The 19,181-nt window shown below is 39.3% G+C and overlaps 1 protein-coding gene across 4 annotated transcripts in view; it reads left to right on the top strand.

Annotated features, from left to right (window-relative positions):
- PAPOLA (poly(A) polymerase alpha) overlaps positions 1-19,181 on the top strand; it is a 66,841-nt gene that overhangs the window by 39,228 nt on the left and 8,432 nt on the right. For 3 of the 4 annotated variants that reach the window (XM_023731801.1, XM_004376733.2, XM_023731802.1), the window contains exons 13-19: positions 3,050-3,103; positions 3,618-3,737; positions 5,198-5,307; positions 9,539-9,660; positions 13,634-13,776; positions 16,680-16,780; positions 17,010-17,230. In XM_023731801.1, coding sequence (XP_023587569.1) covers positions 3,050-3,103; positions 3,618-3,737; positions 5,198-5,307; positions 9,539-9,660; positions 13,634-13,776; positions 16,680-16,780; positions 17,010-17,230 — 871 coding nt within the window. Of the gene's footprint in view, positions 1-3,027; positions 3,104-3,617; positions 3,738-5,197; positions 5,308-9,538; positions 9,661-13,633; positions 13,777-16,679; positions 16,781-17,009; positions 17,231-19,181 lie in introns of those variants that run through there. The other variant, XR_002824173.1, reaches the window with a different exon arrangement.

Genomic DNA, 19,181 nt, shown 5'->3' with positions numbered 1-19,181 from the left:
AAAATAAATCATAAATACAGGGAATTTGAATAGTAATTTTGGGTGTGTATTTCATGAGGCAACAAGGAAGAAAAAGTATTAGGGAAAAAACCGGAATGTTCTTCTCTAAGGTGTAAGATTAATCGTACGTGATTTCAAAGAGTATGTCTGTAAAATAATTTAGCCTGAAAACACGCATAAAAACTTGAACTGTGAGTAACTCAGCGTTGGATTACTTAGGATTTTTGACTGAGAGATGACTATATTTTTCAGTGCACGTATCTGAGCTAGTATCTGTCTACCCAGGTAAAATATTGGTGAGATGAAATGGCCAGGAAAAACCTAATTTACAGAATACTTTTTGTTAAATAGTTATTATACATAATAACTAAATGAGATGTTATTGGGTGTTTTAAAATAGGTTTTAATGCATTGGAAACACATTTTTATAGTTAATTTTTTTTATTGGAAGCTGTGATAATCTTTAAATTTGGGGAAAACTTAATGACAGTTGAATTGCATTAAGACTTGGAAGTGTCTCTTGAAGGCATTTGAGCCCCTTAAGTATGACAGTTTTAAGAGGCAGTACACAGAATACCTCATTTCTTGTGGAATTTACTTATGCTGAGTGAGACTTCCTTTCTTCATTCGCAGGTCATGTTTAGAAGGTGCCGTAATCCCTTCGGGGTGAAATAGGGGATCACAGTTTTTGGTACATCGCAAACTAATGGAGGCTAAATCTAGAAGTATTTCTGCCTGGTTGTTGTGCTCTTGTAGGGATTTTAGGAATTGATTACCTAGTGATGGTTTTTAAACCTTAACAAAATGTAGTTATTTTTAAAGAATGAGGCTGGGACTTCTAAAACATTTCTTAGATAGATGAGTTTTTTTTTTTCTTTTTCTTTTTGAATAAACCAACTCCTAATGGCTAACGTAAGGTATTGGCAAGTTATTTCTGTTAAATGTACTGATTATTTCATTTTATATCTCCCACTTCAAATTTACTTAGATTTGGCTGAGTAAAGGACTTTAAACTGCAGCATAAAGAATTTGTTAGAGGTAACACTTCTAGCTATGTTTATGAACAGTGTACAGAGTAGATAGTTCTCCTCCTGGATTTCGATAGGAACCAAAATCAAACTCTTTAGGCTTCAACATTTTAAACTTTTATTTGTCAACATAATTATATTCAAGTGGATTGTATATTTCACCTTTATAAATAGAGAATATTGTGCATCATTTAAGCTTTTGTCAGACACTCAGTATCTGTTTAATAGTGTAAAGAAGTGATTTAGGGACAGAGGGACGTTGGTCCTTATGACCAGGTGATCCTGGACATCCTGGCATTTTTAAGTTTTGTGTGCCTGCCAGTTTTGTATACATTGTTGTTTCCTGTTGTACGTTGATATACTTTTGTCAGAGAGCTTTCTCCATCCCCCCCCCCTTTTTTTTTAATTAAAAAAAAAATCCTTTGCTTACCTTACTCTCTGAGGGACCTGGAAATCAGGTCCCTAAGCTTATTACTTATTAGGCTTTTGTTTCAGAGCATTCTGGGCTCTGAGTGTATGTTGCAGGGTGTTTTCTGTAGATAAAATGTACGAGCTTTTACTGCTTTTGTGTGACTTAGTTGCTCATAGGCTGTCTGTGCTTGTGCTGTGTTTGTATTTGGCCTGCTCCGATAAAACCGAGCAAATGAACCGACAGAGAGGTGTTGGTCTGTGTGAATGTGGGCTGCATAGTCACCTTTGTCTGCGTATTCTCAGTTATGTATCTTTCCTCTGTCACCTTAGATTTGCAGTACTTGACCTTCATTTGTTTGAGCTTCCAGCTTCCCTGTACCTTGTCAGTAAGACAGGCACTATTATTGCAGTTTACAGACGAGGAACATGAGTCTTAGACTTGTCCGGAATTATAGCCACAGAGTATCTGGACTATTTTTCACATATTTTGTGAGCATAAATACTAAATGATCAAAGGGGTCTTTCAAGGGAACATGGTTAAAAATGCTTAAACTCGCAAAGCTGTCAGTGTTCCTTGCCTGCATTTTTTTTTTCTTTGCTAACTTGGTCTGGAGTTATTTTCTGGGCCAGCTCAGACCTTTGCTTTTGGTCGGAAACCTTACGTGTTAAGTGTGGTTGTAAGAAAACATCATAAATGTCTCAGACATAGAGTAACAACATTTAAATTTTTAGTCATTCTCCCCTTTCCATATGGTGTCTGTACTAGACAGTGACCTCACTTTGCTGTTGAGGTTCAGTTCCTTGTGAGAAATTTGACTCCCAGCAGTTAAAAGTGGAAACTATAAAAGGGTATATCGAGCTGAACGTTTTCAGCCTTATGAAGTTGATTTATAGTAATAAATTGTACTTCAGTAGTTGTGTAAATAGTCTTTTAAGAAAAGATTAAAAGTAGCTATTTGGTCGTGGTGTTTTCTGAACTGAAAACTTGCCTTCATTCTCATCTGAGTGGTATTGCATTCAGTATAGAAAGCAGAGTTCTTTTTGCTCTCACGTTAGTGGTATCTGTTTCTTTGTCAGAAAAATCACAGAGGTTCATGTCAATGCCCAGTTTAACTTTGCTGCCTTTTAATTTGAATTAAAAAGTGCAGGATGTTTGACACTAGTTTTGAAGTTACCGGTGTAGTATCTCTATTTAGTTATGTTTTTGTCGCTGAGGCCCTGGTGCTCTGTTTCCATTAAGGCAGTTTTGGTTTAATAGATTTCATTTCGGTGAGCAGCTCTTCAGTTTTATACTTTTGAAGAGGTTCAGCACTTCATTGGCATCATCAAACAAGGCTATCAGTTACGTTTATTCAGCATTCTTGAGTTAATAGGCTTTTTATTGTAATTATTCATAAAATGACTGTCTTGTTCAGAAGGACTTAAACCCACCAGTAGTTTGAAACTAGTGGATTTTAACTTCTAGGATTTTATGTTTATATTGAGATTCCAACCCCCTTTACCAAATTGATGTTGATCTTTAACTGTAAGGAAGCTTATTACATTATGGTTTAATATCCAGCACAAAGCATATATATAAAATAAATAGCATGTTGTCTTTATCTTCAAAGGCATTATATTGTACTTCTAGCAAGTGCACCAACAGAAAAACAGCGCCTAGAATGGTGAGTATAAGGTTAGACTTTATTTCAGAATGACTCAAATGCCTCCAGAAGGCAGTAGGAGATGGGAGGAAGTCCTTAGAGCATCCATTTTGGCTTTGATTTGTTTGTAAATGGAGCTTTCTCCTTGTTGTAATGGACATGTAGGAATTAGAAGATCCACATATTTTTTGTTTGCTTTATAAAGCTACATATATCAATTCTTAACAGTTTTAGCTTGCTTGTTTTTCTTCTTTAAATATTAGTGGCACTGACTTTTGCAACTTTGCTGGTTGGAATGATGTGTGGTTTGATTCTCCGCCAAGGGAGAAAAGTTGATTGTTGTCAATGCCTTAGCATTTTTGGGTAGAGCACAAGGCTCTGGTCTCCCTGTGGCGTTCAGACAGTTGAACTGCTTGCATGTGTGTACAAGTTTTTTGTGATCTTTATATTACTACTTTACATAAGTACATTTAATTTATGATTGTTTTTAAAAGTTAACTACAACTTTGAATAATACTGAGTGGCATTTGTTCAGGGTGGGCTTGGTGGAATCAAAAATCCGCATCCTGGTTGGAAGCTTGGAGAAGAATGAATTCATTACGTTGGCGCATGTGAACCCCCAGTCATTTCCAGCACCCAAAGAAAATCCTGACAAGTAAGGAATCTTCTAATTTAATTCCTTCTTCCCTTTTCAACTTTCACTCATAGAAGTTTTTATAGGTAATTTATTTATTTTTAATATATGTAGAACCACTGTTCTGTTGATTACCTATAGATCAAAACAAATTTAGAATTTCTAGCTTAGGTTATCTTGATCAGAAGCATTGAAGAGAAGGACTATTTCTTGAGAACAATCAGCACTGAAATAGTTTTCTCTGATAATAACCTAACAGTGAGGTGCCTGTTGGCTGAGTGAGCTCACGCTCTGCAGACTTGCCTCACGCTGCTGTTAAGTGTTCCTCCTTTACGCTCGTCTTGATTCCACAGAGGTCGTCCAGATAGCTGCTGTACCAAGCGTCAGTCTTTGCTTTTCATTTTAATTTTTTAAAAAAGGGAACATACTTTCATTTTGACCTTGTGAAATTGTGATCTGTGGTAGATTCTGAAACACTGTGAGGATGTGTTAATAAAAGCAGGCTTGCTTTGTCCCTGGAGGAGCCTCTGATAGGCCACCGGCTGGTCAGGTTGGTGAAGTGTTATTAGTTAGTTTGAGACTCTACTTTGCCTATACTTGGCAGCATTTGAGGATAAGGGAAGTATTAGTAACGAGCTTTTTAAATTGTAAAAATAAAGCAGCATTAAAGAAAGGTTGAAAAACAGAGGTTGAAGGACCACTTCAGGTTGTATCATCATAGAATGGCTGTCACTGGCATCCTGGATGCTGCTTGCCATGTATATAGATTTTTTCTCCCTCTTTTTGCAATCATGTGAAAGAATTTTGTTGCTTGTGGGTTTTTTCTTTTTTTTTTTTTACTATTTTTATGCCTATTACTGCAATCTTAATTATTGAAAGACTGATTCAGATGCACCGTGAAAGTGCAGAAGCAGCTGAACCACTAGTAGTTGTTATGCCGCTGTGAATTCTCTGTTCACATGACTTCACTCATTGAGTTTTAAAGGCTTAAGGATATTTTTAAGTTCTAGTTAATTTTTTATCTAGAAAATCCTTTTTTGTTTCAGATGTTTCTAAATAGCATTCTTTTCCCTTATTAGTTAGAACATACTTTCTTTGATTCTAGAGCCTTTCCTGCTTTAGAATCATCAGTTACAGATTGTAAGAGTATATTTGCCTTGAAACTCTGATTGTTTATACACTACTAAGAACACAGAGGACAGGTGTGTGGGGACACTTTTATATGCGCTTTTTTTTTTTTTTTAGTTGTGCTTTAGGTGAAAGTTTACAGCTCAAGTTAATTTCTCACACAAAAGTTTATACACACACTCTTGTGTGACAGTACTTGTTTAAGTGCTTTTTGATGGAGTTTGCGTTTAGAATTTTACTTAGTTTGCTTATACATTTGTATTTCAAGTTTGTCCACTTACCTCAGGTTGTCAGCCACACTTGTAGTGTATTTTCATAACCTAGTAAATCACGGTAGTATTCTTACTTTGCAGGGAAGAATTTCGTACAATGTGGGTAATTGGGTTAGTGTTTAAGAAAACAGAAAACTCTGAAAACCTCAGTGTTGATCTCACCTATGATATTCAGTCCTTCACAGATACAGGTATGTCTCTTCTTGGGTAATCAGAACATTTGTATGCTTGCATATTTGAATTTTTCTTAATGTACACCATAGTTATTTGCAATAACCAACTTGAAATTACTTGGGAACAGCGATCATCAAGATAATTTAGTGGTTTTCGGTTAGTTTCAGTGATGTCCACCGTATAAATGATCTTAACAGTGGTAGACCTTGAAGTTACGTAGAACAGTTTTAAATTTGGTTTATTTACACTATTTATGAAATTAGAAACAACCTGTGTGTATGAGTGTCTAAAAGACTGAGTCTATTTCTGCCTTAATAATCTTGAACCTTAGAAACAGGTGAAAATAAACTTCTGGGGACGTGAAGAATTTTTTCTGTGTGTCAAGTGTAGATTAAAGTATTATGTTAGTTCCTGGACAGGGGCATAGGGTGAATTGGTCTGCGTTTCAGATTGACCTGTACCCTGAGATAAAAGATAACATGTTATAACTAAAGACCGAAAGTGGTGGATGGCTGTGATGAAAGCTAAGGCTGTGTGTAGATACACACCTTTTCAAGGGGCCGGCAAGTATGCACAAGGACGGCTGTGCATCTTCCTTAAGGACTCATTCTCTTCTCTTTCCCCCATTTAAAACATTGCAGTAAGTGGCATTTTCCAGCTGTCCAGGGGAAACAATTTTCCACAGAGAACATTCAGATTTAATGTTAAAAATTTAATTTTTACCAACCTACAGAGACGAGAAGAGAAAAAAAATGGTACAATTCAGTTGACTGTTTTTCAGCTTAGCTTGAAGTATGTAACTTCCAGTTGCTAGTCCTATGTAATAAATTAAAGGAAGTGACTGAATCTTTAGGTTTTTAAGTAGAAATTAGATTACATTTTTATAGGAAGTTTCAATTAAAAAGCCAGTCTCAAATTTAGATGCTATGATAAGATACTTTTGTTTAATAATATTTACTATGCTGTAATGGAATTTATAGATAGTATAATTATATATACGAATTAAAATTAAAAATACGTATGCACTAACTGTAATTATAAAGGAGAAATAAAAGGACAAAAATCTATATTCCAGTATTCAAATGCTCAGGCACAAAGATACTAGAAGGCACACCGGAGCAGTCAGGTGATCGCACCTGTATGTGGAATCAGTGCCATTGTGACGTTCGGGAATTCTGACTGAGACAGGTGTTAGACTGTAGTGATTCAGACACCATCAGCTATGTTGCCATTGGTGACAAAATCAAAGATTCAAATAAAAGATAATCTCTTGATTTACATGGTAGTTGCGTTCCTGGAAAATTCAGGATAAAAATACTTAAGTTTTTATGTAAAACTGAGTTCAGTTTTTGGTTTAAATAATTTATAAGTAGATTTTTCATCTTTAGGAATATAGACAGGGCATGGAACATATTGCAGAGCCCTGATGGCACAGCGGTTAGAGCTCGGCTGCTAACCAAAAGGGTGGCAGCTTGAATCCATCAGTCGCTCCTTGGAAACCCTGTAGGGGCGGTTCTGCTCCGTCCTGTAGGGTTGCTGTGAGTAGGAATCGACTCGACGGCAATGGCTTTGGTTTTTTAGGGGATGCATATTGCAGGATATCTAGTGTCCCTAGTCAGTGTTGTTGTTAGGTGCCGTCGAGTCGATTCCGACTCACAACGACCCTACACACAGCAGCACAAAACACTGCCCGTCCTGTGCCATCCTCACCATCGTTGTTATGCTTGAGCCCATTGTTGCAGCCACTGGGTTAGTCCATCTTGTTGAGGGTCTTCCTCTCTTTCACTGACCCTCTGCTTTACCAAGCATGATGTCCTTCTGGGACTGATCCCTCCTGATAACATGTCCAAAGTACGTGAAATGTAGTCTCGCCATCCTTGTTTCTAAGGAACATTCTGGTCATATGTTTTCCAAGACAGATAGCAACCCTTAATCACTGTGACAGCAGAAACACTGCCACAGATTTCCAGGACGTCATCTGAAGATGATACTCTTCCTGCTGAACACCACCGAAGTGATTTTTTTTTAAGTAAAAATTCCAGTGCCAGCTTAAACTATGAACTAACAAGTCATGGAGAGATAGTTGAATTAGAAAATCTGTTTTATATGTCACATCCAGGTTGAGCTGTTTTATCAAAGATCGTACTAACGAACCATCATAATTTTCAAGGAACTCTTAAGATATTTTGGGAAAGAAATAATTAGTTGTCCTGTATCTTGAAACATTTTAATGGACCACCTTGAGGGATTTTTTTAGTAAAACAAATTTAACACATTCAAAACAGAAGTCTTCGCCCCCTCTTCCTTCCCAGTTTGCTTCTCTCCAAGTCTGTGTAAGCTTAGTTATTGGCTAAGACGTCCTTCTGGTTGTTCAAGCTAGAAACGTGGAGTCATCCTTGACTCTTGATTTCCCTCTTCCCCACACTCCATTACCAAATCCTCTGGCCTCTGCTTTCAGAGTAGTGTTGAGAGTCCTGCCGCTTGTTAGCATTCCCAGCACTGCCACCCTCGTCTAGGCTATCACTGGTCTGTCCACTGCTTTAGCTTCCCTCTTCTGCCCTTGCCCTCCCTCAGCTAGTTTTAAGCGGGATCCAAAGGGAGCTTTTAAAGCCACATTGAATGTATGGTGGCTCCCCATCTCACTCAGAACAGAAGCTCACGCCCTTCCTGTGGTTTGCAAGCCTCCACTTGATCTGAGAGTGCCATTATGTCTCTGACCTCATGTCCTGTGATAGGCCCACATCCCTTTATCCGTGTATCTTGAGGCCAGAAAGGTAATAGAGTTCATAAAATTTAATACTCTGTAATATATCCTTGCTGGGCCTGGAGCAGAATCTGGTGATCAGAGGGAACCCTGTGATAACTCACATTAGCAAAAGGTAACTGATGGTGAAGATGGCACAGAACCACCTTTAATGTGTTGATTTGTTGCATACAAGGTTGCCTGTCAGGGCTGACTCTGAAGGCTAACAACAAAGGCTGAATAGCCACAAGTTGTTTGGATCGGATTTTGTTGCCGGATGAGCTTTGGTGTCACACTTAGGGGAAGTCTTCTGTGTTAGGCGCTTTTGGGATTTAAGAATTGCAGAGAGGGGATTGTTAACGTCTGCTGCCCGCCTTCCCTGACCGCTGCTGTGCTGCTCCTGAAAGGCTGCGGCATGCTCTCTGTCCAGGGCATGTTCCCTGGGAGAGAGGCACCAGGTGCCCTCAGCTCACCTCCCTTTCATTTATGGCTCCACCCAAGCGACATCGGAGCTCTGGTGGTGCAGTGGTTAAGAGCTCGGCTGCTAACCAAAAGGTCAGCAGTTGAAATCCACCAGCTGTCCTTTGGAAACCCTATGGGGCAGTTCTGCTCTGTCTTAGTGAGTTGCTGTGAGTTGGAGTCGACTCGACGGCAGTGGGTTTGGTTTTTTGGTTCAAACGTCGTCTGTTTCCAGGTGGAGCTCCTGTCTTCCTGTTCAGTTTGTCTCCGTAGCACTCAGCAGCATCTGACTGGAATATATTCCACCTCTTTGATCTCTGTGCTGTTTGTTTGTTGTGTTCTCCCCACTAGGATGTAGACTGTAGGCTGTTTTTGGTCTCTGGTTCACTCTCAGATCCCTGGTGTTCAGAACAGTGTGCTAGAGGATAGGTGCCCAGGCAGTATGTGTTGCATGATTGACTTAGGCAGTTTCTCCATTTTGGGGTCGGCTCCAGAGCTAAATGATCTGGATTTATTTGTAGCATTTTTTTTTTTTGGCTCCTGTGCCCTTTGTCATTTGGGTTATTTCTGTAATAAATGTGTCATCACTTAAAATGAATATTCACATCCCATCTTAAAATTTTCTCTCATAGATTCTAGAAAAGGTGTTTTTTAGATACAGTTCAATGAGTTTCACTTTTATTTTGCTGCATTGTTACGTACTTGGGCTACGATCTTAAATTACACTGATAGCATAAAAGAGGATGGGTTTAAAAAACCCTTTCTCTCTAATTCTGCAGTTTCTTAAAGAGGTACACTGGCAGGATTAATATGCTCTGTGCTTTCATTTGTTATGTACTCCTTGTGGTAATAGGCACGTAGAGTTTGCTCAGGCAGTGGATGGTATAAGATTAGACTTAGACCTTGACCTGATAGTTTTACAGATAATGCGGTGTTGATCAAAAAGGGATCCTTACTTAGAATAGCTTCTCCTTGGGTGAGTTTAACTGCTTGTATTAAAATGTTTCTTTTTTTTTTTTTTTTTTAACAATTTCCTAATTGTATAGTTTATAGGCAAGCAATAAACAGCAAGATGTTTGAGGTGGATATGAAAATTGCTGCAATGCATGTAAAAAGAAGGCAACTCCATCAACTACTGCCTAATCATGTGCTTCAGAAAAAGAAAAAGGTAAAGTTAGAAAGTACTTACAAAAGCATTACTAATGTAGTCTTTTATGCATCCAGCTTATCAGTACTTCAAAATCTGGGCTTCGTTAATAAGAAGAATTCATATTTGAAATAGATCACAGGATTTTAAAAAAAATTTGGGACATGGAATAGCTGCATTTCCTAATCCAGTTTCTTGGACACACTTGCTTCAGACTTTAGAGAGATCAGTGGTGGTGCTCCATATCCGTATTTTATATATAATACATTCTCATTTAAAAACCGTTTATTCTTGTCCATTTAAAATCTCACATCAATACCTAATTTCATTTCCTTCAAAAAATAAAATTAGTCAGTTGATATGTGGATCATGTAACTGATAAGAAAATTTTCTTACGAAAATGGCTTATTTAAAAATTAAAAATTACTGAGTATGAAGAAGGAGGTGGCTGGCAGCCGTACTCATGGCCTCTAGAGTCACTGTTCTATAGCACACTGTCCCAGCGTCACTTCTTGCTTTTGAATACCTTAGAGCCATTTCCCCCTTATATGGACTCATTCTGAAGGGCATATTGGAATTTTAGTGCAGAGATGGCATTTACATTTTTTTAAAGTGGTTTTAAAAATGGATGGCTATTCCTATAATGGAATATGTACACAACAGTGAAAATAAATGATTCAGAGCTATGGATGTTAATATGCTGAGTAAAAAAATAGTTGCAGAAAAAATGTATCATATGGTGCTTTATATAAGGTTTACAAGTTAAAAAAAACTTGTAAAACAATACTTCATTGCTTAGGAGAGAATATGAAATAAAAGTATATGTTAGAGAATGATAAGCATCAGGATAATGGTTGATTATCAGAATGGGGCTGGGAAAGGAGGGGAATGAAATTAATATGTAGGGACCTTCAGCTTTATGATGTTTTGTTTCTTAAGGTATAGAACAGATTGTGAGTAGAATAAAATATATCATGGTACAAAAACATTGAAGTTAAGAGCAAGGACTCTGGAGTACATTTTCTGATGCAGATTTAAGGTTCACTGCTTCCTAGCTGTGAGACTTGGGCAGATTCCCTAACAGTCGTCTGTTACATGGTTTGCCTCATCTCTAAAATTAATATCTTAAAGTATTTTTACCACTCTTACTGGGTCTAGCTTTGTGAGGGTTAAACGAGTCAGTACACTCAGAGGGTTTGAATGAGAGCCTGGCGCGTAGTAAACGCTCCCATTAACTTCTGTTACTGTCACTGTCCTTGTTACTGTTAATAACCTGAGGATATGGTACACAGGTAATTTCTTTTCCTTTTTTTGTCTAAATGCAATTTAAAAGTCACATTTCATTTTTTAAAAAGTAACATTTAAGTCTTTAGATACATTATATTTAAGTCTTATCTTGTTTTTCTCTTAACCTCATGGTTTCATGACAATCTGGAAAGTGAAAAAAATAGTGTGATTCTTTTCTCAAGCAATTTTATTTTTAAAGTGTCAAGTCAAAGATTTGCCCTCTAATTTTTCATTGGGTGTTATATTGTTGATGGGCTTAAGTAGTTAGGCTTGAGTGTATATTCACTGTATATTAAAAATGTTTATGAACATTTGTGTTTCAGAAGTGAATGTGAATAATTAGATTATTGTATTCTTTAAAGCTTACTCATTTCAGTTTTATTCAAACAGCTGTTTATAACACACAGTTAGATTTCCAGAACCCTCAATTCAGATCACCTTTTAAAACTGTTGGTGTTTACATGGCGAGGTCGGGGTTTGGAAACGACTAAGTGTGTCGTTTCAGAAAGTTTCACTATAAGATGCTTTATTTTTATCTGTAAGGTGGTGTCTGTGTGGATGTGATCTTTTAGAATATAAAAAGAATCATCAATGATCAGAAACTTGTATAGTCCAAGATTTTGATTTATCAAATCAAGTCAATGTAAGCTCATCACCCGTAACGTTTTGATTTCTGCATTGACTATTGAGTGTACATATATACCCACATATAATACGTATTTTTAAAAGGCTTTGCTGGTACCATTTTGTGACCTGACTTTTTTTTTGGTGTGTGTGTGCTTAGTTAGCCTATAGCGTGACCATTTATCTGTGTGACATTTTTAGTGGCTGCCTGGTATTTCTTTGCATGACTGTAATATGACTTGTTGAATCTGTCATCTCTTTGAGATCACTTAGATTTTTTTTAAGGTCTTTAGTAAAATAGCACTGTTTTGTTTCTGTAAGTAACCAGTGTCTAGAAGTCTGGTTCCATGAATGTTCTCTTTGAGCTGTTATTAATAGCTCTCTTTTAACTGCTATTTGTAAAGCACTGTACCAGTCCTTTCTATATTTAATGTCCAGGCAGCCTGTTTGTATTGTCTCTTGTAGAAGAAACAGTGCTTAAGAAACTTAAGAAGCTTCCCCAAGGCCATGTAGTCTGAGCTGTGTGTGGAGTTCCGACTGCAAAGCGTGTGTGGTGTTGACTTCTCTCTGTGGCATGTTCTCTGGCTGATTGGTGTTTCATGAAAACACTTCGATAGAATGCTTTTGAGTGTTTGGTGTTGGAGTCTTGCTGTCAGACTTGATACAGACATAGGGGTTATAGAGAGTGACTTCCTGCTGTTGGTGCGCAGACCGCCTCTTCCCAGATTACCCCAGTGGTGGCTGGTCCTCTCACAGGTGGCTCTGTAGAATGGAGTGCAGTCCTGCAGCAGCTCACTGATTGGTGAACAGACCCTGCTCGTGCCCAGTGGGGAGAGGGGCAGGTCACTGCTGGGTGAACAGACCCTGCTCGTGCCCAGTGGGGAGAGGGGCTGCTAGCATGTTTGCATAGGAAAGGGGCTCACTTAGAACTCAAGAAAATTTGTTTCACAGCTGACTTTATAAGCAAATGGTGTTACTGTCTCCTTCTGTCCCTTCTTCCCCTCTGGATGAGTATTAGCTGTGTACACAGTGGTGTTTCTTTGTGCTAAATCAAACATTAGGACATGATGTCACTGGGGAAACTGGAGAGTAGCACGTGTATATATATCTGTGTACACATATATGGGGTCTGGCTTTCTGTCAGTAGTTGGGAACTATTTCCATTAAAATGTTTCTGTAATTCAGTGAACACTGAGGCTAAAAGTATTCTGAAAAAAATGAAACTGAAAAAATCAGTGTGATATTGTAATAGCTCTGATGGCAAAAATGAAACTTACAAAAAAGATACTACAGAAATTAGCTCTATCCCATAAAACCATTGTTTTGGTTTTCCTGCTTACTGACTGCTTTGACTATTAAGCAAGACCAACAATTAGGATTTATATGTGGATCGTAGGTTTAATTTTCAGAAAATTACTTCTGCTTCTGTTTTCATAGGATAATTTACACTGTTAAATGTACCATGTTAAAATCCTAAGTTATAGCTAGAGCACTGGAAGTGTCTTGCTTTTCTGAGAGGCTCAGTTTATTGCAAAATAGTAATAAGTGGTACTAAATTGTACTTACATGATAATTATTTTGAAATTACATAATTTTGTGTTCGTTGTATAATAATTAGAAATATCTATAAACGATATTACTTCTAATCTAACTATCCAGAGATATTCATTGTTAGTGTTGTGTTTATCATTAAAACTTTTTTCTTTCATATATGTGTATATATAAATGTATGTATGAAAGAAATTAAATTATGGTCCTGATTCAAGATGCATATGTTTTCATATTATAATGCATTTTACTTTGCGATTTGTCTCACAGTCTGTGCGTACATTCAGCATAGCATTTCTTAATCCTTTCTCCTCCCACATTGCAACTGTAGTTAGGCTGAAGACCCTGTTAGAAGTCCAAGTTCGTGATTCCCAAATCTTTGCCTTTACAGCCAGCGTGGCACTTGCAGTTCTCACAGACTTGTTGATTTGTACTTCCTAGTAGAAATCATGTATCAGTTAAGTAAAAGGTGTTCAGGTTTCAGATATCTGGGTGAAATAAAGATACATTTGATGAAATATTTTGTTGATTACAGCATTCAACAGAAGGTGTCCGATTGACAGCTCTGAATGACAGCAGCCTCGACTTGTCTATGGACAGTGACAACAGCATGTCTGTGCCTTCACCTACCAGTGCTATGAAGACCAGTCCATTGAACAGTTCTGGCAGCTCTCAGGGGTAAGGACAGGACAGCGGAGACGGAGCAGCTGCTTGCTAACAGACATGTTAGATACATCCTCTTGTTGCTGTTAAAATAATCCATTTACAGTGTTATTTTTATTCCGTATTTTAATGCTTTAGCAGCAATTTTACTTCCAGTTTTTGGAAAAAAACAATTTTTGTTTTTGTCATACTGTATCATACCTGGATTCCGGATCTGGAACTGATCTGTCTTGATTCAGATAGTAACGAATGTTATTAGCACCCTAACCCCTCCGAGTTCATGTCTGGGGACACCGACTGCCTTCAGTAAACAGTCAGTGCGCTGAGGAGAACAGACAAGGGAGTACAAGATCACCTCTCTGTGCCGGAACGGCTTGTACCTGTGGAGGAGGGGAGCACATCTGCGAACATGTTAGGGAGCTTTTAAAGAAGGTGACAGTCTGTACCGGCTGGTTGTAGTGAGAGAATTAAGATTCTCTTTGAAAACATTCCAGGCAGTTTAGATTTTTTTATTGTAAAAGAAATATGTGCCTGTGGTGGTGAAAATAGAACACAAAAAGTCATGTTTATGTTTAACGTCTATAAATCTTTCTAGTGTATCTTTCAAGAATTTTTTTTCCCTTTTTTTATAGATGTCCTACTTCATTATCAGAGGGAGCTGGTTAGGGTAGATGTGTAGGGGGCTTGACGATGTTTTCAACAAGTGCAGTGGTTACACTGGTGTATATGCTTCGTAATCAGTGAGTTGACACTTAACAAGCAGTTTCCTAAATACATTTTATATTCCTGTTTTTTGTTTTTAAATGTTTTAAAAATTGGATTATCAGTTAAAGTAGAACCAACATCAGAGTCGTGGGGTGGGGACGGTTCTCTGGACGAGTATGCAATAGAACACACCTGGTGGAGCGCTGGGTTCACTTCTCTTCATCTTCAGCTTTGTACGCGTGATGTGTTTGTAGGTTACTGATGCGTAGGGTGAAGACTTTAGAGTGAACGTGATCTCTGAATCTTCTTCGTTTTATAACGATTCCCGGTTTGAAGAGTGTAAACTTCAAGATTTTTACTATTAATGGGTAGATTTGATTTTTGTTTTTCGAGTGAAGATGCTAACATTTTAGTCAGAGTTTTGGGATTTGTAAAAGCTGTTGTGTACTTGTGAGTTTGTGCGTGTGTATAAATTATGTGCACACTAAGCAAGGCTCCCTGGCGGTACAGTGGTGCAGGCGACTGACGGCTGGTCTGGAAGGTCAGTGCACCAGGTAATTTCACAGTTAGTCTCAGTTTCTTTAAGTGTCATTAAATAAGTTCTGTAAAGAAGACTGCCAGGTTTTAAGTTTATGGCTGTATGTTTGCTCAACAAATACTGAGTATTTATTATGTCCTAAGCCCTTTGCTAGCTCTGTCCGCAGCGGGTTTTCTCCTGCATCTGTCGGATCTGGCCAGCTCTCGTTTTCTGTTTAATTATCAAATTTTTGTGCCCTTGAGGGCCCTCTCCTCAGCCCTTGTTCCATCTTGGTGCTCTCCCTGAGTGGTATCCCTGTTCTAACTTCATTTACCTGCATAGAGTGGTACACTCCATGCCTTTAGTAAGCTGACTGGGTTAGGACCAAAAAATCCAAGTCATCCAGTGTGGCTGGCATTTTCACCAGTGGCAGATAGAGCTCTAGCTGGAGGGAGAGGGTGACCATGGAGGACTGTCTGCTTTTATTTTGGAAGATAATCAAAGCTTGAGATGATTTAAATGCTAAACGGTAGGATTTATTTGAGATAGAAAAGTTGAAGAGGTTGACAAGTAGAGGGGGGAGGATTGAAAGTGAGTTTCCGGGGGGGGGGTGGCGGGGGGTGAGAGCGAGTGGGATCCAGAAGATGGAAGGAGGGATTGGACTTTGAGAGGTGATGGTGAGAGAGAGACATAGTTCATTGTAATAGGAGGGAAGCGGGGATAAGGATAGATGTGTGTGTGTGTCTTTTATTTTATGGTTAGAATTTGGGATGACTCCTGCGTGGTGGCTCAGGTTATTTGTGAGATAGGAAACGAGGTTATCTGCTGAGACTTGCATGTGAAAGGAGGCGGAGAGAGGAGAGAGCTGGACTTTTGAGGGGAGGAGCCCTGGTGGTGCAGAGGTGTTAAGTGCTCGACTGCTAATGGAAGTGTCCGTGGTTGGAACCCCCAGCGGTTCCACGCAGGAGAAAAGGCCTGACGATCTGCTCCCATAAACACTACAGCTTCGGAGCCCGGTGGTCCCTATGGGGCGGTTTCGTTTTCACAGGGGGTCACTGTGAGTTGGAATCTACTTATCAGCACACAACAGCAACAAAGAAGGTTTAAAATAATTTATTTTTGAAGCAAAATATTGCAATATCCCCTTGTCATTTGAGAACCTCTGTTCATTACCTGGGCCATTGAGCTTGGAGAGTTTCAGCAACTCTTGGACTTTGTAGGAAGAAATTTATTTTCTGTTTCTCAGATCATTTTCGTCTTCATAGCTTTCTGTAGGATTTTCTTATACCTAAAATTCAGTTAAGTCCAATACCCAGAATTAGTTAGAAACAAATCCTGTAGCACCGGGCTGTCCGTTACGGTAGTCATAGCCACGTGTGGAGATTTAAATTTAAGTAATATTGAGTCAAACTAAATACTCGGTTCCTCACTGGCCGTATTTCGCGTGCACAGTGGCTACCGTTGGGGATAGTGCAGACACAGAACCTTTGTGTCGTCATGACGAGTTCTGTCGGGCAGCGCTGCTTGACAGTGCTTGGGTGCTCTTCATCATTGGTTATGTTTTGCTGTCAGTGTCCGAAGTATATGTATTGGAAGTCGAACTAAAGAATCATTTACTTTAGAAATAACTTCTGCATGTATTAAATTCTGTCCTTGACTTTTATTTTATACTTGCTTTTTCCTTCATTATTTTTAGCAGAAACAGTCCTGCTCCAGCTGTGACAGCAGCATCTGTGACCAACACCCAGGCTCCTGAAGTTCCCGTGCCACAAGTCAATTCCAGTGAAAGCTCAGGGGGTGAGCACCGGGGTGACGGATTGGGGAGTGCTTACGTTGGGTTTGGGCTTAGCCTTCATTGTGAAATAATAGCGTTATTGGTTGATCAAGTAGGTTAAACTTAATTTTTTTTAATGCTAGTTTATTAATCGCATGTAAAGTGATCCATGAAATCAACTTCAGAGGAGTAAAATAAAGCCTTACTTGTTGAATGATTTAGTTGTCATGAACTCGTACACTGTTTCCTTAGGTACATCGAGTGAAAGCATTCCTCAGACTGCCGCACAGCCAGCCATTTCTCCACCACCAAAGCCTACGGTCTCCAGAGTCGTTTCTTCAACACGTCTGGTAAACCAGCCACCTAGACCTTCAGGAAATGCAGCAACAAAAATACCTAATGCTGTAGTAGGCGTGAAGAGGACATCCTCCCCTCATAAAGAAGAGAGTCCCAAGAAAACCAAAACAGAAGAGGTGCGTGCAGTACAGTAGGTAGCCGCGGGAGTACCAGCTTCGCCCGTTTTCAGATCTGGGAGAAGATGATTTCAGGTGTATCTGTAGTGCTTTAGTGCCGTAGTTTCTTTTCTGTCCTTTTTGTCCACCTTTCCTTCTCCTCTCAGTAGCTGCCCTTCCACAGAGCTGGTGCCTCTCGTTTAAACTCCTGTCACATGCGTCACCCCCAGCTGTTGAGTCGGTTCTGACTCATAACAACCCTAGAGGACAGAGTAGAACTGCCTCATAGGATTTCCGAGGCTATAATCTTTACAGAGGCGGACTGATGCGTCTTTCTTCCAAGGACCGGCTGGTGCGTTCAAACCATCCACCTTTTGTTAGCAGCCAAGCGCTTTAACCACTGTGCCACCGGGGCTCCTATAGCATGTATAGGCTAACACAGTTTAGCATCTTAGTTGATTATTTTCTCAAGAATGTTTGCTGATTGTTTGATTGCCCCTTTGGACAAAAGTCCCTAACACCTGTGTTCCAGATGGGGTCCGGGAGTTGGCACATTGCACTTGTCTTATAGTGTCGCTGAGCACTGTAGGATCTCAGGGAATGCTTACGGAAGCACTGAACAAGGTCAGATTTGTTTGGGACCTTGAGTGATGGTTTGCCCCAATTCTTCAGGAGAGTCTCTGGCAGTACTTTGCCTTCTTACTGTAGCTGGTTTGCCTCGTCACTGTCTCCAGCCATTAGGAAAACCATCCAAAGTACCTTTTGGTGGGAGTCTGAAAATAGAAGTAGTCTTGTCACCCATCTCCTTGCTCCCTAGAGTTGCTCTCTGGTGGTTTTTGTGGCCCCAGAGATGACACTCCAAAGGGATCATCTATTTCATTGTGATTTTTGACTGAATTTGTTATTTAGGAACTTGTTAAACCAGTGTTGCTGTAGAAGAGGGGAAGTCTGTAGGCTTCTCATGGAGTCTGGTGTGTTTTAATCTGTCTGCAATTTATACGGGTTCTATTTCTTAGTTTATTTTGAGGCCTTTTGCTTCTAATTTTTTGGAAATAGCCACTGTTAACTAAAGATGAATATTTTGATTAATTTTGTCACTTATTCTAAATGAGAATGAAAAATGGGTATAGTATTGCATATCTTACAAGATGTGTTCTGGAAGCTTGTGTGTGTGTGTGTGTGTGAGAGAGAGAGAGAGAGATATCTCTCAGGCAGTGGTTCTCCACTTTGCTTGTACATCACAGTTACTTCTTCAGGGCTCCTGGGAGACTGAATCCGAGACGCTCCAGAAGTTAAACTTGGGAATCTGATTATTAAAAGCCCTTGCTGCCATGTGATTGATCGTGTTATGCAGCCGCCTGAGAACGTCCTGGTGTTGGTGCCGTTCCACATTTGTGTCTGCTGTTGCCAGAGCATTTCAGAACTCACATTTCTTCTACCTCAGTGAAGGATATGTACGCTAACTCCATAGACTCTCATGCTTTGGTTTCCGTACTGTCACAGGTGTGTCCCTGGGAGCTGTGACTCGGTACACTGTGCCAGCGTCAGCTTTGTGACGGCCTTTTCGTTTACCCGGGTAGAAGAGCACTGTGTTTCTTCCTGGTTTAGAGAGGCAATAGGAATACAGGATTTTTTTAAACTTAGCGTAGAAATTTTAAAATATATGCAACAGAAACAGAATCATTTAATGACCCTGTGTACCCATACCGCAACTTCAGTAATGAGGAACGCTCATCCAATCCTATACCCTTACTTCTTTCAGCCTATTCTGTTCCCATCTGCCCTTGGAGTATTTAGAAGCAAAATCCAGACATCATTTCATTAGTATTTTTACAATCACATATCTAAAAGAGAAGTTATAACTTGGTTCCCTTAGCAGCTGGTTTGACTGCGTGAAGTGGTTCTCTTTGGTTGTCGTGTTCTTGTCTCTGTCTGCCTCCCTCGTTGGAGTGTGGGTTCCCTGAGGTCAGGG

Source organism: Trichechus manatus, unplaced genomic scaffold (genome assembly GCF_000243295.1).
Source record: "Trichechus manatus latirostris isolate Lorelei unplaced genomic scaffold, TriManLat1.0 scaffold00045, whole genome shotgun sequence".
Taxonomy (NCBI): Eukaryota; Metazoa; Chordata; class Mammalia; order Sirenia; family Trichechidae; genus Trichechus; species Trichechus manatus.
Note: the sequence above shows the minus strand (reverse complement) of the source record. Positions and strands in the feature narration are given on the sequence as shown.